Source organism: Euwallacea similis, chromosome 17 (assembly GCF_039881205.1).
Source record: "Euwallacea similis isolate ESF13 chromosome 17, ESF131.1, whole genome shotgun sequence".
Taxonomy (NCBI): domain Eukaryota; kingdom Metazoa; phylum Arthropoda; class Insecta; order Coleoptera; family Curculionidae; genus Euwallacea; species Euwallacea similis.
The window spans coordinates 3,375,842-3,401,709 of record NC_089625.1 but is presented as its reverse complement, the minus strand read 5'-3'; the positions used below and the strand labels follow the sequence as shown (position 1 = coordinate 3,401,709).

The 25,868-nt window shown below is 36.9% G+C and overlaps 1 protein-coding gene across 5 annotated transcripts; it reads right to left on the bottom strand.

The window, feature by feature from the left end:
• Positions 1–39: 39 nt before the first annotated feature.
• LOC136414526 (activating transcription factor 7-interacting protein 1-like) lies at positions 40–24,175 on the bottom strand. 5 transcript variants are annotated; one of them, XM_066398583.1, is made up of 10 exons: positions 23,973–24,175; positions 23,698–23,888; positions 7,980–8,153; positions 6,343–7,917; positions 3,921–4,543; positions 3,714–3,864; positions 3,520–3,659; positions 3,188–3,254; positions 2,989–3,126; positions 40–1,159 (listed from the first exon to the last, which is right to left on the bottom strand). In XM_066398583.1, exons 1-10 carry the CDS (start codon positions 24,077–24,079, stop codon positions 705–707), a joined length of 3,621 nt encoding a protein of 1,206 aa, XP_066254680.1. In that variant the 5' UTR covers positions 24,080–24,175; the 3' UTR covers positions 40–704. The 5 variants fall into 5 exon arrangements, with proteins under 5 accessions (XP_066254680.1, XP_066254681.1, XP_066254682.1 ...); XM_066398584.1 differs by lacking the exon at positions 23,698–23,888 and having other exon boundaries at positions 23,973–24,156; XM_066398585.1 differs by lacking the exons at positions 23,698–23,888; positions 23,973–24,175 and adding an exon at positions 20,468–20,648.
• Positions 24,176–25,868: the final 1,693 nt, after the last annotated feature.

Here is a 25,868-nt window from a genome sequence, read left to right as displayed (position 1 = left end):
AACGTCAGAAAAATGTATTTCGTATGAATAAAACAAAAATTGAAAAGATTCTTTTAATTCCCATTACTTATGATGCCAAATAAATAACTGTTGTCGACCTATATGCAGAGCGATTAACTCTACAATGGCATCTACTATTACATATAATGGATAATGCCAATGCAAGTAGACAATTTACTACATTCATCACATATCAAAAAAAAAAAAACTTAGAACATAATATATACACATTTGTTCGAAACATTAAGCTCTAAAACAGTAAGGAAATTATACAACTTTTCAGACTGATTCGGTATGTGCACATTCAGAAAACAATACGTCGAGAATTCTAAAAACGGTTTGTCATTTCTTCGAGCACTTTATACTAAACAGGGAAATATATATATTCTGAGTGTTCTAATGCAAAAAAAGAAATGTTAGCATTGCTTTATATGCAAAGATATCTCGCATTATTATGTATAACGTTCTTTTAATGAAAACAAATAAATTTTAAAAAACAGGAGAGTGCCTACCTATTATGTAACAATTATCATGAGAAGTATACAGTGAATACCTAACCCAAATCTGATTCGCAATTCCTCAGATATTCGGAATTGAATCATGAGAATCTTCACAGGTTTGAATCTGATACTTTTAACGCAGGCTCCGTCGACTTTCTACCACCTCACCCAGTGAGACACGAGGAACTTTTTCAATATGAATTTTTACAAAGAAATTTCTTGAGGATCGCTGAAAGCCCCAATCCTCTTGTGCACATCCACCGACCTGACAGCAAAATAATATTTATTTTTATCTGCAAATTGAGTCAAAGTACAGGCCATAGGCAGTGCCAACGCCTTAACATCCCCGACTTTTCTCCACATTTCCGTACTGGGAGGTGAACTTGATTCCTGGTACGCATACAGTTGATAACTCGCGATACTTTCATAAAGATCCAGATTATAGGGCATTTTCCATTGGAGGATGATGCCCGTGTCGATTTTCTTTATCGTCAGGTGTGGTTTTGGAAGCACAGCTTTCAGTTTCGTGTCTACAAGAGTACGAGAGCTAACCGGCACAGGAAGAGGTGCCGGGTGTTTGTGGCGCATTGGGACTGTTTTGAGGGTGATAGTTTGACCTTGTTTATTCGCTAGTACTGTTGAACCGTTGAGGGCTCCAGCTAAGAAAGAAACAAGATACAATTTTAGTTTGAAAATTATAAGGCTATCTCACTTGCAACTCTTTATTTCGCATTAGCTTCTTTTTTCAGCAAAAACCTTTAAAAGAATTTGGGGAATAACGTTAGAATCTAATAAATTGTTAAATATAACACCTTTACATAACAGAAATCGACTAGCCTCTCAAAATCACACTGCGAAAGCGTTAATATGTATATATTTATTACTTTTTTACTGATATGTATTTCTAGTTTTTTTAATCACGTAATCTGTTTTTACACACTCATTTGTACTGGCCTGCGATTGTGTAATTTCCTTGTTTAAAACTTCATTTTAAGAATTCGAGTTTTATTGTGATATTTAGTCCTCTTTCATACTTATGCATCGACCAGCTGTGGCGACTACTCTAATTTGAACAAAGTGAAAAAAATATTAGGTGTACAACTTTGCTTCCGCCGTTTTTTTTCCGAATTTCGCGATTTTATTGTAAAAAACTAATTATACCTTTAGGATCCAAAGTATTGTCCATCGCTGGCCACTACTTTCTCCCATCTTTCGGGCAGCATACGAATCCCGTGTTGAAAAAATTGGACATCTTTTGAAGCGATCCACGATTCTATCCAATTTCTTACTTCTTCATAAGACCGGAAGTGTTGGTCAGCTAGCCCATGTGCCATGGATCGAAACAAGTGATAATCAGAAGGAGCTAGGTCAGGAGAATATGGCGGGTGGGGTAGGACTTCCCATTTCAATGTTTCCAAGTATTTCTTGACCACTTGCGCAACATGGGGTCGAGCATTATCGTGCTGCAAAATCACTTTATCATGTCTCTCGTTGTATTGCAGCCGTTTCTTTTTCAATGCTCGGCTCAAACGCATTAATTGGGTTCGATAAAGAGCACCTGTGATTGTTTCAGTTGGTTGTAACAGCTCATAATATATTACGCCGAGTTGATCCCACCAAATACAGAGCATGATTTTGGAACCATGAATAGACGGTTTGGCCGTCGACGTGGAAGCATGGCCGGGATATTCCCAAGTCTTTTTGCGTTTGGGATTATCGTAATGAACCCATTTCTCGTCCCCAGTCACAATACGATGCAGAAATCCCTTCCGTCTTTGCCTTGCAAGCAACTGTTCACAAGCGAACAGACGCCTGTCAATATCTCTTGGTTTCAACTCGTACGGCACCCAATATCCTTGCTTCTGAATCATTCCCATGTCTTTGAGGCGTTTTGAGATTGTTTGTTGAGTCACTCCCAATGATTGTGCCAATTCTTGTTGACTTTGACACGAGTCTTCGTCAAGTAATGCTTCCAAGTTCGCATCTTGGAAAACCTTCTTTCTTCCACCGCTATGTTGGTCTTCGACGTGAAAATCACCGTTCTTGAAGCGCTGAAACCACTCACGACATGTCCTTTCACTAATAGTGGCTTCCCCATAAGTATCTGAGAGCATTCGATGAGCCTCAGCAGCAGATTTCTTCATATTGAAGCAGAAAAGTAAAACCTCCCGCAAATGACGAGAATTTGGCTCGTACACTGACATTTTCAATTGCGAATAACTTTATGATGAAGACACAAATAGACTAATATTTTTATGAGGTTATGTTAACAGGTGCCCAAGGCTCCTGCATGCCCACATGGGGTTATTTATTTCGATCATTACTTACCGCTACATACATCTATTCAAAAACGGCGGAAGCAAAGTTGTACACCTAATACTACTGAATAATTTAATAAGATGCTGCTGTAAAAACTTGCACGTGAGCTAGACTTAAAGTAGATAAAAACTGATCTAAAACTGAAACAGGAAATATCGAGTTGACTTACAGAGAACACCGTTCTGCTGCACATTCACAAAGGCCAGTTTTTGCTGTCCTCCTTCATTTGAAGCAAGGGTAGGAACCACATACACCATTTGGGGTGAACCATTCGCAGTTGTGGTAATTGCAGGAGTCAGTCTTATTCCTTAAAATCAAACACGATTATTACGATTCCACTAAAAAAAAAAAATTGCTTGCATGTCTACCTGGAGAAAGGTTGTTCCCTTTATTGGGTCCTAAGGGACTTCCTTTAGACACAGCCATTTGTTTACCCTAGAACAAAAATATTTTAAATTGTGAATCGTAAAAACCAAATTCGGATTTATAGTCTTAAATTGTAAGTAGGTAGCCATTTAGGAGCAACACGAAATTGTTGAAATTGAAAAACCTAATTAAATTAACATGGCATTTGACAATAAATTTTTTTATAAAGATCGTTTTCATGGAAACCATCAAACGTAATTAATAATCTGCTCTTATTTCGACACTAAAACCAAGAAATTTATTATGCAACAGTTTATATGAATGTTTCACCCACCTGATTATTTCCTATTACTTTATTCGTAGGCATCGCTTTGTTGACGCCAACAGTCTTTGTGGGAGTACCAGCCGACGATACAGTTTTATTTAGTACCTTACTGTTAGGCCTCTTCAGCCTATCATCTTCGTCTGTTAGGTCTGGAACATTTTTTTATAGAAGGCTGAAAGACGCTACAAAATAATTTCTTATACCAATCACGCCAGGCCCAGGTTTTCTGACAGGAGTAGTCCGTTTAACCAAAATAGGTTTTTTCTGCAAAGCCTGACTTAGCATTGGAGCTGTATGTGGCGCCGTTGTTTGACCAGTGGCTAAGGGCGATCTGGGAGGTAAATTCTGCGCAAGCTAGAAAACGAAATTCATTAATTTTCTATTCATGCAAAATAAAACGCACTTATTACCTGTCTGACAACTGAAGGTTGCACATTCGCTAGTTTGGTCTTATTAGCTACAATAGTGGGAGTGACAACTTTAGGGGATGTGTTAGGCATTGTCTGCCTCCTACGATTCTGATTGACCACCTCGGTGGCGGGATTCAACCGCACCTGCAGCCCCACCGACCTGGTGATCTTAAGTGGCACCAGCGGTTTCTTCATGCCATTCTGATTCCTCAACTCGTTCATCAATTTCTTATTCACAATCTCCAAGTCCTTGCACTGTTTCGTCAACTGGTTCAGATCCTTCCTCAAAGCCTCAATGGTTTTCTCGTGCTTCTTGATGCTTTGACTCAGTTCACCTTCGGTGCTTTTCAGCATGAGACTCTCACAGATCTTTTGTATGCAAAACTGCTCCAAGTCGGAACGGGAGAGTTTCGCGGTGAGCTTTCGACATTGCATGAACTTCGCGAACGATGTCAGGGTTTTGAGCTTTACGACGGGTTCTGAGGGAGTTTGAACTTGGACGGTGTCGGTTATTGCAGGTTCAGGAGCTTCAATGATTAATTTAGTTTTTTTAGCCGATGCTTCGCCTGTTGATTCCGAATCGCTTAAGGAAAGATTTCTTTTGTTGGCAGATTTCCTGCGCTCTGGAAGGGGTTAAAGGGTAAAACGGGTTAATACAGCAAATAAGGTGACAAAAAAAAATAAGTTAAGAGAAAAATGGGCATTGAAGTGCCTTATCTCTATGTAGCTTTTTACGCCGAAAAATAATATCAATTAGGAATAAGAAATAAGATAAATGTTTGCTAACTATTAAAGTTTATTTTATGCGAAAATGAAAAGTGCGAAATAAAACGTTAAAGGTTAAATATTTTCTCTAAATTATATTATAAATCGATATTTTTGTTCCGCGCGGGGTTCCTGATGCGCAATAAAAATACCAGTGGCAATAAACGCAAAAATAATCAAATAAAATGTCAAAAAGTCATTTTATTCTTATTTTATTTGGATCCTATAAACGTCCAACAAATTCTTATTTGCTGCATAAAACCGCCTTCAATTCAAAATAAATCGCCTAAGAATGATGAATAAATTAAGAGCACTACCTTTTAAAATATCATTAAGCCAGCTTGGGATTTTTGTAGACACCTCCATATAATCTAAGGAGCAGTAATAAGCTTTCGTAGGATTTATTTTAGAGTATAAAGCAAAATAAACAATAATAATAATAATGAACCAAACGTTGTCAAAATACGCGTTAAGGTCAACCAAACAAAAAGAGAGATGACACAAATTAATAATTTAATTTTGTTAATGTTGGCAGCATGGCGGCCATAATGACGCAATTGTCACGGTTTAATGACACTTGCTAAACAAGGACGAACATATCCGCCAAACATAACGCGATGGAAAATAAATGAAACGTATTGCGGCATTTCGCGTTGTTCAATTGGTACTCGCGTACATGAGCGAAAATAGCGACCGTGCATTCAAAATGCAAAATAAATAAAGCAGATTTATAAAACAAAATTCCAAGTCCTAAAATAAAATATAACTAAGGAAACTGCCGGTAATTCTTGAGAAAACCTTTGGCCTTCTGAAGAAATCCAACATGTTCTTTATGCAACTCCAAAACAGGTTGCGCGGCTATTAACTATCGTAACATACGTATTGGCGATTCTTGAATAACTTAAAATAATATCGAATTATATTAAACTTCGCCATTTTGAACGAATGTGGCATTTGTGCGCTTTTGGTAGAAATAACAAAAGAGGCGCGTTGAATGGCTTGATTGATTTTAAAAAATACACGCATTACTGGTTGCCTACGGAGAGTGAGAAATGACGTAAATCATTTAGATTATTTCAAGAACGATGAGTTGATATTTTGAGGTAATTTCGGCGGCTAGCGTCTAGTATCTCAAATTAGTATGTCCTTGAGTAACGGAAAATGTCGAACATTGAGCGATACACGGCATGGAGACGGGTTGGTCAGTTAACGAGAAATTTAATCTACAAAAGAGGAAACAAGGAAAAGAACCTTCCATGTCGCTTCGATAAGCAAATTTTGACCCAGTGCATGATTACTTACTCATTATGTGCCCAGCAACGGTAATAACTAAAGCCGGAGTCTCATGCGTTCGATGTTGTAAAAATGGCATTCCAAGTTGTCCGAAAAGAAGCTTTAAAATGGAGTTTTACAGATTTCCAATTCTAGTCCTGGAGTTTCATGCTTAAATTGATGTTATTTCCCTCGTTTGGGCATTTTAGATCCAAATGGGTTGCTATAATTTTAAAATCGATTTTCTCAAGTTAACTAACAAGCAAACGAGATTTTTCGGGCGTCGGATTTCGAATGCATAGAATCCGGCTTTAATCGCAAGCATTTCGGTATTGAAAGCCAAACAGGGGATAACACGAAAATTATCAAACGTCTTTTAACTCACCAGTATTCTCAGAATTCTCAACAACTTCGGATTTTATCACAGCAGTAGTCCCCTCCTCAGGCGCCGTTTCCATCTCGACATCTTTAGGCTCAGCTACAGAAACGTCATCAGTCTTATTTGTATCATTGGCAACTTCAGATTTCTCTGGTTGTGCCATATTGGCATCTTCCGTATTCTTCTCACCGCGTGCCGCCTCATCAACCACCAAAACCTGCTCGTCTTGATCAACTGCCGAGTCAACCTCTTGAGATGCCTCATCAACCGCCAAACACTCTTGACCAACTGTTGATTCGACCCCTTGAGATGCCTCCACACTCCCCGATGCATCCTCCTCTGCAGCTTTTGAGGATGACTCAGCGTCTTCCTTGCTTTCAACTGGCATATCTAAACTACTGTGAGTATCATCTTCGTCAAAGCCCATAGAATTATCGTTGTCATCATTGGATTCTCGGTCTTTATCCATATCACAGCTTTCTTGCTCTGCTTCAGTACGGTCACTCTGTTCTCCGTCAGATTTTTCATTGTTTTCGCTCTCGTTTTCTGCATCTGCAAGGGCGGTGTTTTCCTCGATTGCGTCTGCAATGGCACAAGCGTCGTCTTCTTCCGTCTCACGCACCATCGAGACATCCATCAAATCAGATTCATCGTCAATGGATTCTTTATCTTCTGAGTGGGTTTCTGACGTGCTTCGTTCAAAGGTTTTATTAGGGACGTCTGCTGGGAATTTAAATTTGTCTTCTTTGGGGCTTTCTTGAGGTTCGGTGATTTTAGTTTCAGTTTCATTGGTTGCTTCTTTAGGGGAATTTTCTTCGTTTTCAACGATATTCCCGCTCTCAAGCGAATTATTTTGATTTGTAGCAGTAGTGGGAAGAGTTGGTTCTTTTTTAGTAGTTTGAGATCGCGTTACTTCGCCACTAATTGATTTACAAGGCTTTTGAGAAGTTGTACTGTCACCTTTAAGGTGTTCAATTGTTGTTGATTTTTTTTTTGAAACAGGAAAATTTGAGCAAATTTCTAGTATTTCAGGAGGGTCTTCACAAAATTCCTGGTACTCGACTAACGTGCGAATTAAGGGATTCACAGGCTGAGCTGGATACCGAGTTTGGTTCAAAGAGGTTTTACCTTTAGACTTTTTTATGCCTTCTTGATTTGAAGGCATAGAAATATCCTCAGTAGCATCTCCCAAATTTTTCTTTTTATCATACTGTTTTTTATTCTCTGGTGTCATTTCCACGTCATTCGCTTCTGAGTCTTGAGGAACTTCAACACGTTCTTTAGTTGGTTCGATAGATTTTGCAGTATCGCTTGGAACCGCATCATGTGCGTACAAGTTCTTGAACTGTTCATCAGTATTGTTTTCAAAATCCTCATTTTTGTTCTTTGTTTTGCCTTGCCCGTCAATTCCTTTAGTGCAGGCTCGTTCCTTTCCATTTTGGGCATCACTGAGATCGACATCGCCCAGTATCTTGTCTTCATCTAAATTGTCCAACGAAGTGTCTACCAAAGTATCGAACTTGTTTAGAATTTCATCTTCACTTTCTTCAATGCGTGTCTCCTTGTCCCGGCCATTAGGCACTGTAGATTGACCCGAACAATTCACAATTAATCATCATGAAACTGGGAAAGTGGAAACTTACTTTCGACGTCGTCCTCGTCCAAAACTAAATGGAAACTTTCCTCGGAATCCGAATTGCCGTCCTCGGTGGTGGGCTTGAATTTATCGAAGATTTCCAAAGTGGAGGGCAGCGCTGCCGCTACGTTTCCAGATGCCACGTCGCATTGCTCTATTGAGGGCATTGCGGGTGGAATTTCTGCAATAAAATCGAGCCCAATTGTAGTATAAACACGGGAAATTATACATGTGTCAAAGTCACTTTGTGGCGTTGTGGATAATCATATACTACGCCAACGCCCGTGTGCGTTTCGAGAGAGCAGCAAATTAGCGTCATTTTGTGCAGTCCCCCGTAACTGATTTTAAAATTAAACATCACTCAAGGCCAGCAAACAAAGCGGACTTAAGATGGATGACACAATAAGGATTACGAGCTAAATTGAAACGGTACTTGAAAATTTAACAAATGACTACAATGATCAGCTTTGACAGTAAGTGTCAACTTGTCAGTTAAACAAAATAGACAACTATAAGTATAAACATACAACCTCCGGGGTTCTGTTTTTATCTCAAAAACTACAGAAATATCGATTACGGATCGAGTTATCTAGATTGCGTTAACAAGAATGCGGTGTTGCAACATGACCGCGGTTCGACAACCCACGAAAGTGTGGGGAAACGGAGAGAGTTGGCGGTATAAAACGCTTGCGCCTGAGTGGAATGAGGCGTAATAAACAGCATGATGCTGCGAGAAACTACAGCATGTAATTTCGAATTTTTATCGATTCCGTAAAGCATGCTACACTTGAGGAGAGTCTTTCCCTGGTTAACTGTGTCTGAGTAGTCACGATAAAATGTCGCAAATGTTGGTATAGTATGGCCTGGGTCGAGTGTCATGTAGCTTTGAGGCGTATATGTGATAGCATATGTAACCGATATAACAAACCGCAATATTTTCAGAATTCAGCGACCGCCATTTTGATTTAAATTCTACGGTAAACCGCTTTAAAATAAGTTCTTGATAGAGCCTTGTCGCAGTAAACGTGATCTGCGCTTTCGAAAACTTGTATAAATAACGCCATTTTGAATGTTGATCGTTTTAAACGTCCACCGAATGCAGAATCCACTCTAATTGATAAACTTCTTTCCGCAAATCGGTGATTGTCGAGATGCAGGCTATCAAGGTTTTATAAAAAATTCACGTATTTTAAAAATTTTGTTTTAAAAATTTGAAATGTAAAAAACTTCTCCAAAGCCGCTTATCTAGCAAGACTCATCGTTTACAATGCGATTTTTCCTACCAGTGACTGGCCCAACAGTACAAATCTGGACATTTTAAAGCAAAGAGAAGTGTACGCCACTGTCCACCCTCAAAACAAAAAGGATTCCTGCAGTGCTTGGTGAATTTTGAAAAAAGGCTGGGTTGACTTCTCTTACTATGACGCATTAGTTTAAAAAAAATTTAACCATTTTAATACGTGACGAATCAACCAACAGCTTAAGTTTCAAATTTTTGGCGTTTACGTGGAAGTAGGTACAATGTAAGTAAATTTCCTTTGCGACCGTGCCACTGGTTTCAGTTGATAAATTACAATTGTAGTGCAACGTCAGTAAAGGTATTAGTCCTCGAAGTTGTTGTTTTTGTTTCCTTCATATTAATTTCTGTCCTATGTGATCTGTCTGTGTCGTGTTCTGTTCGTGTGCATTATTGTCTGTCTGCTCCATCTTTTCTTACCTTTTGTGTGATAAATCAAAGTCAAATTAAATTTAAGATTTTATTATTCAAATTTAGAGAAACAATACTGGTGAAATAGGCACATATTCACTTCTGCAGATAGCGATTTTACAATTGCTCTATCTAAAAAACTGCAACGTTCCAAGAAGCTTTAAAACCCGAACACTCTGTATGTTAAAAATGATAAATTTTTCGACATTTGTGTATTAATCAAAACTGCACTTATTTTTCTATTATCTATCACCTATTTCACCTTGCCACCACAACTCACAAATACCCGGAATTATTCATAAATATGCTTAATGTCTTTTCTTTTCTTCTTGTTTCAATTAATTGCTTTCATCTGCCTGGTATTCAACAAGATCCAAATGGCAATGATGCAGAAATGTGTTAATCACGTCTGGAAATTGTTTCCATGTCCCATCTCCATTTTTTGTGGATTTAAAATTTCCAATCTGCCATCTACTCAACGGTGATTATAAACGGAAGTTCCTCCACAGGTTGGATATAACTATCCTGTAAGCATCGCTAGAAGACTGTCGAAGCCTCAAACCAAGATCGACCTTTAAGTCAGACTTCTGACAACTCCCTCAGATGTAGTGCCAAAAATTGGTCCCGTAAGAATTAATTCCAATCCAAAAAGGATACTTACCACCTAAATTCCCAAGGATCGACCTTTGTGAGACCACTGAATTTACAAGCACGTTTCCAACCCATGTATTACACGTTAACCACCAAAATGGCCACACCCGAACAACGAATGATACCTTCACGGAAACAGCAGCTACGTTACTTGTCTATTGTCGACACCGAAAAGTAGGACATTATAAGGTGCATAAATTATAAAACAAAGTATTTCCGTATCCATGTCTGGTATCTTAGTGCGTCATATCTGTCAAATGACAATAGACCGCCATATTGATTTCTATATGTGCCATTTTGTTTTGTACATGCGCCAACGATGATGAGCAATCGGCATGATTAATGCGTCAATCCATAACGTATACATATAACGATAGGTTAAGTAAATAATGAAAGGTACACGATCTGTAGTACACAATAGACGCCAGAAATAATTATTGTAATGTGTTTTGCGGGTAATATTTTAATCCACAATGATAGTATATTAAATATAAACGTATAACGCCTTCAAATCGCGCGCGATATAATTATGCTCTAATTTTCGCACTGAATTATCAAAAAATAAAATTAAATATTATAACTTAAAAATAATTTTAAAAAGCCAAATAAAAAAATTATTTAGTTATTTTACTTATTCTTATATTATTTAATATTTACTTTATATAAAACATAACTACTACATTAATACATATATCGATTCAATGAACGCTGGTTCGAACGAAAAGATATCGATTATCCTTGGAAGGTCATATTTCGCAACGCGTCTGCGTGAACTGCAACCGAGTAGTATAATAATTATCTTCAATAAGGCAGCATTGAATTCTTAATTCTCTCCTCATTGTTGAATTCTTAGCTATCTCCTTAAAGATGCATAACACTGTTTTTCCAAGGCTCCAAGACATCAACTTTTATATCCAGATTTACTCTTAGATCCACGTCAGCCAGTTCGAGCAAAACACTGTACTTTAAAAACTTCAGAATGGAGAGGTACCTGCTTCTTGTTACTTTTCACATTTTGAACGTCGATATCTCAGGAACCAACGGAACAATTATGTTTTAAAAATAGTTCAATTTAATCGTCTTGATGGGCTCTAAAAGCCTGCATATGTTCAATTGTAACATCTCTTGTATTTTTGAAGTTTAAGGGCCACTTTAACACCTATTTAGGCGATTTCGAAAACGCCAAAAAACAGCATTTAAAAAATTTCCAAATTTCTCTGGAAATTTTCTGAGGAGAGGATTAAGTAGGAGTTAACAAAGAAAATTAAGAAGGAAATACCTACTTAATTTCCTGGAGCTAAACAATTTTGGCTACTGACATCTCGTGACTCCATGACCGCAAAAACATAAAAGTTTTGGCAAAATAAAATTTACCATGGTGACCACATTGACCACATGGTTTTTATAACTTTTTATCACCATATAGTTTACTATATCGTGATTTATTTTTATCACATACGAATAATTGGCATATCTGTGGCGACACCCTCGTATATTTACCGACACAACGTTTCTATTTTTACGCTACCATCAATTATTTGCTTGTAGCCGTACATCTAGCAGGTTTTACTTGCCATGTTATTTTAAACTAATTAAACCCATTTTCCGTTAATACAACTTCTGCGCAGCATTCGCTGGCCACCGCGCATCACCTAGTAAGCCCTCCCGCCATCTTGATCTACTCCATGCAACTACAACATACTTACTGAACTTCCTTGTACTGCGCACTACTGTTGCACCTTTTGACAAGTATTATTACATTTATAATATAGTCCGAATATTCAGTAACTTTTTACACGCAGCAACGTGGATTATTCTGAACTGTGTGGAGAACGGTCATAATAACGAAACGACCTTGTCGGGTCTGTTGTCGACAGCAAAATGCGGCAACTCCGCGGCTGCGCTAGCTGCCACCATTCCACGTTTCTTTCTAGTCTTCAAGGCTCGACGGATTCGTTTAATTCTTGTAGTTTATCCTCTTTCTGTGGTTTCGTAGTTGGTAGTCTGTCCATATAAAACACATATGATGTCACCAAGTAATAATTATATTATGTTACGTCAATGTCAAGTTATAAAGAAACTGTCAATATAAAATTAATAGATTGAAGAAAATCCTTCGAAGGGAGACCCTTTTAATGGGATTTTTTCGCCCCCTTTAGCCTTGGACACATTACAGTTCATGGTATCTGGAAAAATCAATACTTTCCAGGCTGTATTATGGGCCGTTATTCACTAGCAAAAATTTCAGGATGTGACTCTTACACAGCATAAAAGGCGTTGCTGATGTTAACCAAAAATCACAATTAGCACCAATTTGGTTATTCTACCAAATCTCCGATGAGTGGGTGCGGACTCTACTTACTTAAGTCGGCAATTTGAGGTTTAAAAATCTCAAAAACAGAAGCCAAAGAAACAAACAAAGGAATACATTGGTATTCATCATGCTGAGGCCGAGGTCACTCCTGACGTCGCCAGCAACAGCGCGCCTGCGCCACCTTGTTAGCTCTCTCGATTGTGCCTGGGCCTGATTTTGTGTGTGAAATCATAAACACTTCCTCTATTGAGGTGAGAGAAAGAGAGGGAGAGATATTAATTCGATTTATTCAGATTTCGTCCAGTCTCCAGACTTCGGAGAGTAAATAAAGCGGACTCCAAGGATTCCAACGACTTATGAATATGATGACGACCGTCAAAACGCAATAGGCAACGACTGTTTGACGGCTTAAGTAACGAGTCACAGCATAGGCAGTCTCAGAAATCCACTCTTGCTTCTGGAGAAAAAATGTGAATCCAGTTTCAACCACTTTTCAGCCAATCAATTCACAGCATTTTCTACACAGAATTACTCATTGTCCTCCATATTTGTTTACATTCTACCACGACAAAGTGACAGTTACGTCATGGTGATTCCTCGTGTAATTCTTTTCCCTCAAAAGCGCCCAGGAAGACAGTTTAACTAGAACCCTTAGTAAGAACCTAAAGAAACCATTCAACGAGAAAATAACTCTACAGCCAGTAGGTACCACAAACATCTTTCCATTCAAAACACTTTAAGATTTATGACGTTACAGAGGACCTTCTGGTGTTCTATCAGTTACAATTAGGATTTTGCAACCTTGGGACAAAAATATGTTTTAAGTTAGGAAGTAATATATTCCTATTCCCCTTCAATTGATATCAAAATGGTGCACATCAACGAGTTTCATAATATTTCATAGTGAAAAATATGTGTCGTCTTGACGTCACTTTTCACTACGTGTCTTGAGAATATCGTCCTTCGATTTTGAGAAAACTCGAGGCCATTTTTCTTTAACATTTAAAGCTCGTTGTCGCCTCCCGTGGTAGTAAGCTGGCTTTCATATCACGCCATTGTATCATAAAAAGGTCATTTAACGTAAAAACATTTTATAGTATTACAAATTGGATTCCAAAACGATCTTTCATTGAGGAAATATTTCACTTATGCGGCAATAGCAGGCAATCAAATAAGATGTTATTTGTTCATCTGAATATAACGTGATCGGTCTATGACAGTCGCAGACCGATCATTCAATATTGCCCGCTAGGCAGGAAATGACGTCCGATTTATGCCATCCAGCTATGACGGCTTTTTTCGTCATTCTTCGTTAGTGGACTGCTTACCAAACTCGAAAATGCGCGACTTAACATCACAAAATATCGAGTTCTAAACGGGACACCTTGTATACTTCAAAAAAAAATTGTTGTAATAATAGATCACTAACATCATACCGACCACGTGAACTCAACATCAATGGGAAATTTAGCTGTACCGAAATGAGCATAGGAAGACGCGTATACACCGAGCAAAGGGAGTTAAAAATTCATAATTCAAATGACATTTTACGTCAATTTAAGTAGCTGTCACGCAGACCCCCACTCACTTTTTTAATCATGCGCAGTTGTGTTGACTCATAACAACAGAATGTACCAAAACATCCTAATCAAGAAACTACGTACTCACCGACTGCAACAACACCAAGCAAGCAATGAAATCACGAGATTATCTATTGAAATCACGAATATCCAACAGACCAATATAGAAAATGGCCGAACAGAAAGCATGAAACCGCTTCTCTATACGGACGGCCAGGCAGACGATATTTGGCAACGCAACGCCTGCGCACAACTGCGCCAATCCCCACCTCGGAGGTTGTTTATCTTCACTTATCAAGTTCTGTTCTATAATGCGTATTTTCGTCATTACGAGTTTCCTTTACTCACGAGTGATTAAAAATGCTAGTAGTATGTAATTGTGTCAAATACTGACAGATTAGCGGGTAGCAGGATACAACTTTCCTGGATATCCAATATTATCATGTGAATAAAAAGAATAATATATTAGGCATTATTATTAGAACATGAATCAGTCATAATATCCTTCTCGTCTTCGTCTAATCTAGTGAGTAGTAATAGGATGCATTGCATCATTACGTTCAACGCACTCTCTAATTTACTCTCTACGTTAACTCTCTTTCCGTCGCTCCTTTCCAGATATGTCCTCTGCTCTCTTTCATTCTCTCTCTCGCACCCGCTTTTCATTACCCGGATGCGAAATAACACGACGGTCGAAATTTCCGGCAACATTTCAGCCCGGATAAAAAGTGAGAAAATTGTCTGGAACAAACAGTTTCCAAATGGAAGAAAATTTTAACCAACTAAATTGTGTTGTGGAGCTGTTGGACTAATTAGCAACTCAACCCTCAAGAACCTCACGCATTCTCCCACTCCTTTACGCATACCCAGTTTCTTCCATTGAGCCTTCTTCAAACTTCCATTGAAACCCAATATAAAAACAAACGAACAGCGAAGCATGCCAGGCAGCGACCTTTTTAATGACATCGTAGACGACGAAGGAAGGACGAGGGGAACCGGAACAGTTAGGCGACGTTGCCGTTACGTGAAAGTGACGTCAGGCCAGCCAGTGCAGCTTGGGAATTAGATTAGTTTTGTCAGCCACTGAGTTTGACCTTCTTGTTGTTCTCCAGAAAGGTGCTGCTTTTGTTTCCATGGTTGTCAAATTTGACAGATTGTGATACGACCATTGAAAATATAAACGATTTAGAGTGGAAAAGTTATTGAAATTGGGTTAGATTTGTAGAGAGCGGATATCTCTATAGTAATCAGCCTTTCACTTTTGACAAACAAAATATCACTCGAGTCGATAATGCGGCCATAAATAGCAGCTTACAGGGGTCGACTAAAAAATACCTATCTAAACGAAGATCCAAATCAAAACACCGAAAAACGGAGACAAACATTAATTAAGCAACTATTAACAGCATGATTAAACAAAACAACTGAAAATACTACGTAATGTGGAAAGAAAAAAAGTGAATAACGCGGCGTTGCCAAGCGGCTTTTTGTAAAAATTCCTCGCAAGCGGATCCCAGGCCCCCGTCGTTGAAGCGAGATCGGTAACTTTCCGTGGGTTGTTTGTTCGGTTTTCGGTTCGAGGTCAGCCATTATTGTGGAATAGGATAAATTCGGTATTGTAACGTCAAATTCCATTTTCACGTTTTTGACGTTTCCTCGAAGGTGTTTCCAGATTGTTTCATTAAATCAAAGATAAATATGCATTTAATTGTTTTTACAAATAAAAGTAGTATTTTTCGTTAATGGAAAATTTTCTCCCGAAAGTAGCTTCGCGAAGAGTATGAAAACAAGTCCTCCAGTGTCAAATTTGAAATTGTTTTTCTGTATTTATTCGTGTTTTTAAACTCATATAAGTACGCAGCCGACCGAAACTTATCTTGACCCTTACGAGATCGTCCTTGACCAACCAAAATCTCGTAACAATTGCTGAATCAAATGGTCGAACCTATAGAGCAAAGGTCATTTGGACAATAATTAACAATTCAAGTTACTATACAGAGTGCAAAAGTATATGTGCCCTCTACACATATACATTTTATAATTTATCATTGCGGAAAAATTATAAATTAATCTCGAAAAAACGTTTGGCGAGGTGTAGATATTATTACATATATAGGGAGTTCCACAGCAGACCCAAACTTCACTTTTTTCATGGTTTTAATATTTTTCGTGTAGCGCAGATACCATACCGGTCATGAACCCTTTTCAACATTATGTATTACCCTTTCAAATTTGGCATTTTTTGCATTTTCGAAGGTTGGCTCCAAATGGTTCGAATTAGAGCGAAATGGTTTCCAACTTCCTATCTTATCAAATTTTACATCCATTAAATGGCTTTTCTCAAAATAAGGACTAGAAATGAGCAACCTCCCCCTCTCCCCCCCCTGAGAAGAAGAGCAGAAAAAACGTCATTACCTATATCCTTGCAAATAAAACTATCGCATAATTCTTCTTGAACGTAAGACGTTGCATGAGATGCGGGCTGAGGTGTAAAAATTTTCTGGATTTCTTGAAGCTCTGCATCGTTAACAAATTGGAAAATTTCTAAGTGGCGCCTGACCAGGAACGCCTGATATGTCGCAGACCTTCTCGAGTCAAAAATTTATTTTATTAACCGGTTGATTACCATCTTCACAGTTGTATTCGCCATTTTCCACACGACTACTACTCAGCACTCAAGATGTCGAATGAGCTCGTTGACTTGATGAACTACTGCCGCAATCAACGGACTGTTTCAACAGCCACCATAGCGATGACGAATATCTTCAATAGTCTTGAACTTTTATTGGAACTTTTTGATGCCGCTCCGACATCATTTGAACTGAAAAAATATGACGTGACTGACAAAAGTTTTTAATCTAGACACTGAATTTCATACAGGGCGATTGATTACATTTCAGCTATTGATATATCAAATAATGTTAAAAATACAAAAGTTATTGTATGCAATCTAACGTTATTGCAGAGTGAATTTTTCAATATAACAGGTTTTTTCTATTACCTTAATTGGGAATAACGCCTCACACACAAGTAGGGGCTGTTGGAGCGGTGGAATTGTACATTATTCTCAGTTAAAACTACCTGAGAACAACATTTACCCTTTACTGAGGGCTCGGACGAATGCCCTTGCCAACGTTTCGGTGACAAATCTGTTACCGTCTTCAGAACCCCAGGAAAAATTATTATAAAAACGAAAATTAACGAAAAGTATCATATGTGAGTGTGTAAAATACATCGAACGCTATGGAAATTCCTCGTCTCAATCACTGAGGAATGACAGTTTTTGATACCATCATTCCACAACGCTGATTTAAATAAGTGATCGGTGTTTGATCATTATACCTAATTTAACCTGTCTTATCTAAATTACTTATTATATAATACATATATAATTATATGTTATATAATATGCAATTAATTCGTTACATTATATATAACTTTATTATCTGTGTTGGTGATTACTGTAAGTGGTGTTGGTTAGTGTTTAGATTCGTTTAATGTTTCCGAGGTGGACCTCTTGTTCAAGCATAGGTAACTAAGTGTTATCCACACGCTTTGAACAAGAGGTCACACATTGGTTTTTAATAAGTACAATATATTGCACTTTCTTTGATTTTACCCTTTTCTTCTTTTTCCTCCTCTTCTTGTTCTTCTCTTTTTTTCTATAAAATAAAAGAAAAAATGAATAATCCGCCTCAAACGTATAGGACAAATATTCTGATTCTGCTTAAAATTATCAACAGTGTGTTCAAAATAAGGATGCACTTCACAGGAGTCTTATTTTTTCCAAAATCTATATTATTATGATTACAAAATAAGTGGTTTAAAATACATTTTACATTTTCTAAATGGCCCCTTTTTCTCCTCTACAAGCTGATGTAATTAGATTTAGGGAAACTATCTCTCAATATTCAAAATTCCTCAGTCCATGCTTCTCTTGGACACACTGTATGTCTCATGTACACATAGTATTATACACCTAACTTTAATACCTCTAATAATATTTGATGATGTTTTTAAAATTACGTAATAATGAAGAATGGGCGTTGTTCATCGGAAGTCAAACTCTATATTAATTCTTTGTTAATGATTTAATGTTCTAACACCACGTATCACCAATGCTCGTGACGAGCTTCGTAGTCGCTATACCTAAAGTCTGTCTAATAGTTTTTGAATGTTAACTGACTAATGTTACATCCTGTCTCAATTCACTTTGCGTTGATCGTTCAAAACGAAAAAATTGCATCACTGACGTACACTCTTTGAACATATGGCCCCCAGTTAGGTGACAATCTCGGTGCCAGGCACGTGTTTAATAATTTCTAATATTTTTGATTTCACTTTTCGATGTAATTATATAATATATAAATTTTTAAAAAATTGCATTTTATCTTAGGAATCAACCCCGAAGAGAGGCATTTTTAAAAACTATTGTCAGAATTTAGTTTTCACTCGATACTGATATGTTTGATTGATACCTGCTGCAGGCACCAATCGCTACCTGCTGTTAATTTACCGTTGAATTTTTTTGGTAACCGAATTTCTCAATCTGGGAATTTAACATAGGAGGGAAATATTCGAGAACATGTGTCTTTTAAAGCGTTAAATGCTTTACAAGCACTCCTAGCGGAAATTCGGTGGTTCTCTACCAACGGCTTAAGGAAATGGGTAAGCATTAGGACCAAACAAATATTGGAAAAAAATCACCCTGGAAAAAATTCTCACAACCATTTGGTATAACTAATGATGCAGGCAACAAAAAAATAATCTACATATGTATGTTCCATATTCGAGCGAGATGTCTCAAGAATTGCAAAGTCTGTACATCAAAATTGGAATATAACTTTAACACTCTGTATTTCTGTAAGGCCACGTATAGACCTGGATGCAATCGATGGAACGATTGCCGGCCGACTGTATCTCTTCTTGCATCCACTGCACTGAGTCAGCCGATTTCTACCCGACACATCAACATCGGATGGGATTTTATCATAGGATCGCCCAGTGGCTTATTTTCGATTTTAGGTGGAAAACATCGGCAAGTATGTACTGACCTGGGGTACATTTTATTTATAAAATATTTCGTTAATATGCTATAAATTGTTTAGGTTATTCCGAGGGTTATTCGTCAAAGTACAGCTTTAATACACACATTCCTGGTTCTGGAAATTATTTTTGACAAATATGTCGCGATATTCTATCGATGGCGCCTATTAAGTTCTCATATAAAGTTGCGTTTTTTTTTAATGGAACACCCTATATATCGTTAGGTATTTTGAATTGTCTCGTCTACAGCTTTCCAAAAACGAATAAATTATATTATCAATTTTTATTTTATTTTTTTTTTAATTTTATTTATTGTGACTGTGACATAGTGTGACGTTGTTGAATTTTACGTCACAAAATCCTTTACTTTTGTGAAAGCAAAAAATGCCAGATAATTTGATTGTTTAATTAAAAAATTGATTTAATAATTATTAATCCAATTATTGATTAAGTAATTATTAATTCAATTCTTTATTAAATAATTAAATCATTATTTCATTCCGATCACCATGTCAATTTAATGAAACACTCTGTATATGCGTAAACGCCATCACTTCTTAGGTATGTAAGAAAAATTTTAACATACTTGATTGCAGAAAATTCTATCAGCCCAACCCAATTTTTTCACTATAACTTGTTTGCAAGCTTTATATTTTTAAGATTTATTTTTCCAATTTCGTACCATAAAACTGGCCCTTCCTCGTCACAAATTATTGCTATAACAGTACCTAAACAACCATGTTTCATATATCACAAACCCAAGAAAAAAAGAAAATTGGCAACAACGCAAAAAAGAACAACAATTGACCCGTCCTGGTAACATCTACTTAATTAACCCCTCATCACAATAGTCCTTATAACAATAAGCACTAACCCAACCATCAGCAGTGCTCAGCACTGCATCTGTTACACAAGAAACGAAGGAACCAAACATAACTTTGACTCGTCCTCCTATATCCGACTCAATTACATATCCCCACTACTTTCCTATAAGCTCCGCCATTTCGTGCAACCAATCCCCGATAACCTCACTTTTATTCTAGTGAAAACCCCTCTTTTCCTGACCTTCGACTTTCCCATCAAACTCGAAAACCAAGATGGCGGCGCTGTCAACATCGCAATCAAAATAAAATCAAACTGCCAGAATCAACCTCAATAACCATAACGTAACGTAAACAACTGCAATCCCCACTTACCTCAACAACTCAGAACAACACTCATCTAAATACCGGAATTTTCAATAGTTCAATAATGGTCACCGACACACAATAACCATGAAATTCAAAACGAATGATTCAAATTTCAAGTAAAACACTCGGCAACGAGGTTGGCATGTCGAGTACGAGAGCCGAAGTGCGCCAAAAGCGTGCGACGTTGTCACATCACCGCCAAACCGTTTTCCCGACCAATGCGCATCAGCCGTCAGGCTCCTCCTCCCTGTCCTCCCAGTAATGCTTTTGTTTGATGAGGAGTTGAGTGGTTTGAAACGTTGATGAATCTCATTCTGGAGGTTCCTCAAGCAGGCAAAGTGGTCGATTTGCCGTAAGGGCCCGACCAAGAGTAATTAGAAATTTTTAAAAACCGCCTTATCTTTTCCACCAGGTAAAAACGGGATGTTCGTGGAGGGCACAAACACTAAATATTTAAAAACTCAATAGAAAGCTCTCTAGTGCCTCACAAACCAGAGCGGCCAGGCAACGCCGCATGTCTATGCAACGCATTAATTTGACCTTAAATAACCTTCAGAACGTTCACGGAGTGGATCATGTTATCGGGTTTTTGTTTCTGTTACTAGGCGAGCGTTTCGAACTTTGTCAAGGGGTATCCTCAGTGTTCAATAATATTTTGGTTTTGCGGGGGTTATTGTTTTTTTTTTTTCGTTATTGTCACAACGGCAATAGAGCATCCGAGCGTACCGCATCAGGCATTTGTAAGGGTAATTTGTAGGGATGGTTTAAATAATATAAAAAATAATAAATGAAATTACAATGTTGCCTGATCCTCTTTGATTGTTTGTGTGAACACCGGAACATATTTCACTTTTGGTTGACCTCAATTTTCGCCCGTATCGTTCTACATAGTCGATTACGAAAGCAGTTGCGCAGTAATGCGCAGTGGCCGGGATTCGCCATTCGCCATGCTTGAATGTATTTCAGCTACACGATATAGCGTAGAGAAATTTTATTTTGATTTTATCGTTCGTGAATATAATGCAATTTTTTCCCTAGAGCCTGTTTACGTAATGATTAGCCATCGTTTTTCATTATATTTTTCTTCCCCTTCATCCTACCCCGTAGATTAAACAGCTACAGTAATTTTGTCATATGAGGAATGCGTCGTTAAAACTAACAAATAAAAAGAACTTCGAAGTTTATCATTAACCATACACACGTCCTATATGCACACTAATAGGAATAGGTATTAATATGCAAATATGCTTTGCGGCTATTGGTTGCAATTGATTATTACAGATAGGTGACACTGAGCATAAATACTCATAAAATTAAGCAAACGATTAAAAAAAAATTCAACGTTATTTATTCTCGCAGAAAACAAGTCTCCTACTCAATTAAGCTCTAGGTATAACGAGTCATTCGGGCAAACAGCGTAAGTCAATGTTCCATTTTACAAGTTTTACTTCCTTCATGTTCATGTTTGTTCTATCGTTTTTGAGCTTTTTTCCATGACAACCTTAATAGGTCTGAAGGGTAAACCGAAGTCAAACATAATTTAAAATTTTATTATGGGTATTTGGTTAGCCAAAGGCCATTCAGGCGCAATTACGCACCTGCAGAGAATGATTTTGCAGTCATTCTGCTCAAAAAAGGTTTTTATCAATTTAGTCCATGCGTGGACTCTGATTCATATTTCAAAGCCAAATCTCATTTTTTTGCTTAATTTCTTCAGTTATATCCATTATTTTGTGACTATGTTCAATTTTATTCTACATCCATCTATAATAGCAAATTACAACCAGATTCACTTGTAAATTACCATTTTGTCACTTTATTACTTACTTCACATTCATTACACCTTCCTCTGCGTAAAACTAAAAATTCCGAACTTATAATAATATGTAATATATATATTTGCAAACTCTTAGCCTTCATCAACTTTTGTCGGATTTATGAAAATAGAACGAAATTGGAAAAACATAAAGGTGAATGCTTAATTCAAATTTTGAAAACGTACATGAGGACCCACAAACGAAACAATTCTCTAAGTAGGTAACTCTCGATGTGCCATAGGCCATACCAAAATTGTGCCAATTGTATGGTACTTTACGGCTGATGCCCTGTACAAGAATAACGTTTATATGGTTCGTAGGACTCTTTCAATATCAAAGGTTTATTTCATTTAAAAAACCATAGTTAAAACACCAACTAACAAAAATACTAATCTTACCGTACAGGCACCAATTTTTCCTGAATTCAATATAAAATCGATTCTCTATTAACAGGTTTCAAGAAAAAAACTTTTAGTTTAATACAAAAACCAAAAACGAATAATATTCCAACACTTTCCACCGATACCTTTTGTTGAACCACCTTGTAAGGCACATGCTATCAACCTCCAAATATTTCAATTTGTCAAATTTTTACGATTAACTCGTCGTAGGCCATAATATGTCCTTTCATACAATGAAACGAACAACCTTGGCAAAAAATTTACGACTGTTTAAATTTACTTGCTGCTTTTTAATATTCTTAACTTTTTTCCTTGTGTGTATTTAACCTTAGATATGCAAAACACGGAGTTAGTTTCCAAGAGTCATTAGATCAAAATCCTAGTTAATTTATACCAAATAAAAATAAAGACACCATTGTCAATTTTTGCGTGATTTCCATCCTCCAGGTGAACTTGCCAGTATATTGATCTAGTGTCCTAGTACTACAACTACAATTATGAAAACCGCTGGTGACACATGCTTTTTCGTTATGTTCAGTGGTGGAAATATCGCATGATTTATGAACGCATTATTTTGCACGAAATAGTTTGTTTGTGATGCCATCTATACACGCCTTAGGTATATAAAAGAAATTTGGTAAAACATCGTCTGTAATTTGCACAGAACACGACTGTTGTCGAAGAGATGGCGCCATGGGCGATGCAGTTTTAATGTTCTTCTGTTTTGACATTTCCATTGTAATGTAAACAAGTATTTTATTATTTTTGTTCATTATTTTGATTTTTTGCAATACATTTTAAATTATGGTAAATTACTATGTTTCGCAATAGTAAGGATAAGGTGAGTAGCCTTTGCCGTGTGAAATGACCACGCAAATCGTAAACTGTCATTTTTAATTCAAAATAATAGCCAATATTCTGCCGGGCACCCCGTCTCACTCATGCCAATTCCTGGATTAACCACTGAACCTTCCTTATATTAATACGTTGTATAAATAGAATTTTTACTTTACCGTACCGGAGCGAACAAATATAGGCACAGCTCCTTTTTTGAGTCTCCTGCTGGCTGTAATAATATCAAAAGGATGAAAATGTCCTGAACACAGAAAAGTATCCCTTTTAATAAAGGGCATATCCGAGTATTCCATAACTTTACATTTCACGCAGAAGTCCACCCACATTGCCCTTTGCCTGATGTCTTTGGGAAATCTGTAATAAACCATGAAATAAGCAGAAGTAACTTCCACTACCCTGAAAGCGTTTGGATTTGTTCAAATCCAAAACATTTCTTACCGAAAAAATGCCCTTTCGGTGTTATATTGAGCTTTGTTGACATCGCAAAGAAGACAATCAATATATTTTCTATTGTCTTTTTCTTGTCTATTACTTTTCTTTGACATTTTAGAATGGTTAACTCACTCACTAAACACTGAACTACCAACGCTTTGATTATAGTTAAACCAACATATGTACATACGTACCTGTTGCCAGCTCAATTCAGATGAACCCTATAGCGATTTGATCATTAAAATTCTCCATTATCGGGGTTTCTTTTGTGATATTATAGAATGTCTATAACTATTTTAAAACTACCATACCAGAGTAATGCAAATGTACAAGTAGCATTTGCCTTTTCAGTTGCTACTTAGCGATGTTGAACTTGGCAACATGGCACACGCGCATGCACATTTACACATTTCCCGGGTTCATATGCAGTTTTGTTAAGTATTCACTCTGGATCTGTTTAAATTTTCCACAAAATGATATCACGTATGTCAAACAGCGAAAAAAATTCGTCTAGTAGGTTTTGCCCTCAAAAACTTCAACAAAAACTCAAATGTGTCTACTGAGTTTTATACAAGGTGTCTTTGGAAAAAAACTAAAATATTTTAATACCGTATTCTACGTAAAAAGATGCAGCGAAAAGTTCATATGAATGAAGAGTCGGGAAGGCTTTTAATGAGATACTAGATAGGGATTAAGGTTGTTAATGTCGCATTTAATAATATAACAAATTAAATAATAATAATAAATTAAAATGTAAAATGATTCCGAATATCTACCAGTTTATTGCTTTTCTGGACTTCGCCTCTTTGTACAATATAAACTTCCTGACGTTCTGCCTCTGTCCGTTCGTTTGCTGTAAATATATGAAGCATATTCATAAATATTTTTCGCAAATTTTTGAAAAGCATATGGAAATAGCCCTAAAAGTTATATAAAATTGGCTATTGAATTCAAAAATTAAAAAGCTTGTCAGAGCAAATCAAGTAACTTGGCCCTAAATAAGGCAAATAGATGTTGATGGAGAATCCCCTGTTAAATTTACAGATCCTAATTTTAGGACACCCTGACTCCTAATATAGTTTGCTACCTATTTATTAACTCTTCTAAGCTTGATCTCCTACTCTTTGACCCCCTATTGTCGTTATTTAGAAATTGCCTTTTAAAGGACTTTTTTTAATTAAAAAATTGCGATTTATTTAAAAAATTGCGATTTATTTAAAAAAATATATTATAATTATACCAAGAATTTGTAGAATGGTTAAGACGATAACAATTTAAATGTTCTAATTATTTAATTAAATATTTAGCATAATTTTATATGCCAATACAAAGCTTCTAGTGTAATTTAATTTGTGCAATATTTGAAAAATTAGGAGCCTACTGGCACAGGGAGACTTTGAAGGGAAGTTATTCGGGATCAGGTTTTTAATAAATTTTCATCTACTGCGTGTTAACACGTTCCTTTAATTTGGTGAATGGTACTTCAATTGAAACTTTTTTCGAAAATTTCAACATGCAGGAAAACACTAGCATTTCAAAACAACAGCACAACATATATGAACTAGTATTTTAATCACCTTTTACAATCGCATTTTAGCTTGCACTCCAAGCGGAAATGGAGAAAATTTGTAAATTCTTGACCTACAGCATCTTTTTCTACATAATAGCTCACACCTACCTAAATAATAGACATCACTTTAAAATAGCAAGGGGATTCCACGTTCTTTAACCCAGAGAAATGCCAGCTATTTTTACACAAACATAAAATTCTATGTAGCTTTGTGTGGGCACGTTCACAAAATTCTGGTTTCCAAAAAAGATCCATTAATCCAGAAACACATGTCCGCCACCGGCAAGGAATAATCATCTAAACAGCGACCTAAAAATAGAGCCCTTGTGTTG